General features: G+C 43.1%; 1 protein-coding gene across 1 annotated transcript; it reads right to left on the reverse strand.

Moving 5' to 3' along the window:
- Positions 1 to 5: 5 nt before the first annotated feature.
- On the reverse strand, positions 6 to 495 carry LOC115244314 (putative nuclease HARBI1; the record flags this gene model as incomplete). Its single annotated transcript, XM_029822268.1, has 2 exons — positions 354 to 495; positions 6 to 290 (listed from the first exon to the last, which is right to left on the reverse strand). Coding segments are annotated over exons 1-2 (334 nt in total), but the record flags the coding sequence as incomplete, so codon positions are not given.
- Positions 496 to 501: the final 6 nt, after the last annotated feature.

Below are 501 nucleotides of genomic sequence, written 5' to 3' on the forward strand. Positions count from 1 at the left end.
TACATCTCCGTTTGCGTAGTCTTCAAACGGATCGTCAAGTATACCGCCAGCAATGCGCATATTGTGTAGAACTGCACACGCATTAACGATTCTTCCTGCAAAGCCAGGTTCGTACTGTAAGACCCTGTGCTTGGAAAGGCATCTCCATGTGCTTTTAAGTACTCCAAACAATCGTTCCACGCAATTTCTTGCACTGCATAATGCCTCGTTATACAAGAATCGTGGAGTTCCTTCAGGCTCATGAGGCAAAGGAGTTAACAGCCAGGGTTCTAATGGATATCCTGAATCGCCTGTAAAAAATATATCTAAAATGTGCAACAAATACTGTAGTAATATAAAAAGAAAGAACATACCAATGAGATACGTTCTTCTTTCGCCGCGATCATGATATGCGCGTTCCATAACACCACGCGCAGCAGAAGCACTCCAAATATAAGCGTCATGTCTGGCTCCAGGAAATCTAGCATTTACGTTCAGGATCTTGAGATTTGGGTCGCATAT

This window comes from Formica exsecta, unplaced genomic scaffold (genome assembly GCF_003651465.1).
Source record: "Formica exsecta isolate Colony F162 unplaced genomic scaffold, ASM365146v1 C16279668, whole genome shotgun sequence".
Taxonomy (NCBI): Eukaryota; Metazoa; Arthropoda; class Insecta; order Hymenoptera; family Formicidae; genus Formica; species Formica exsecta.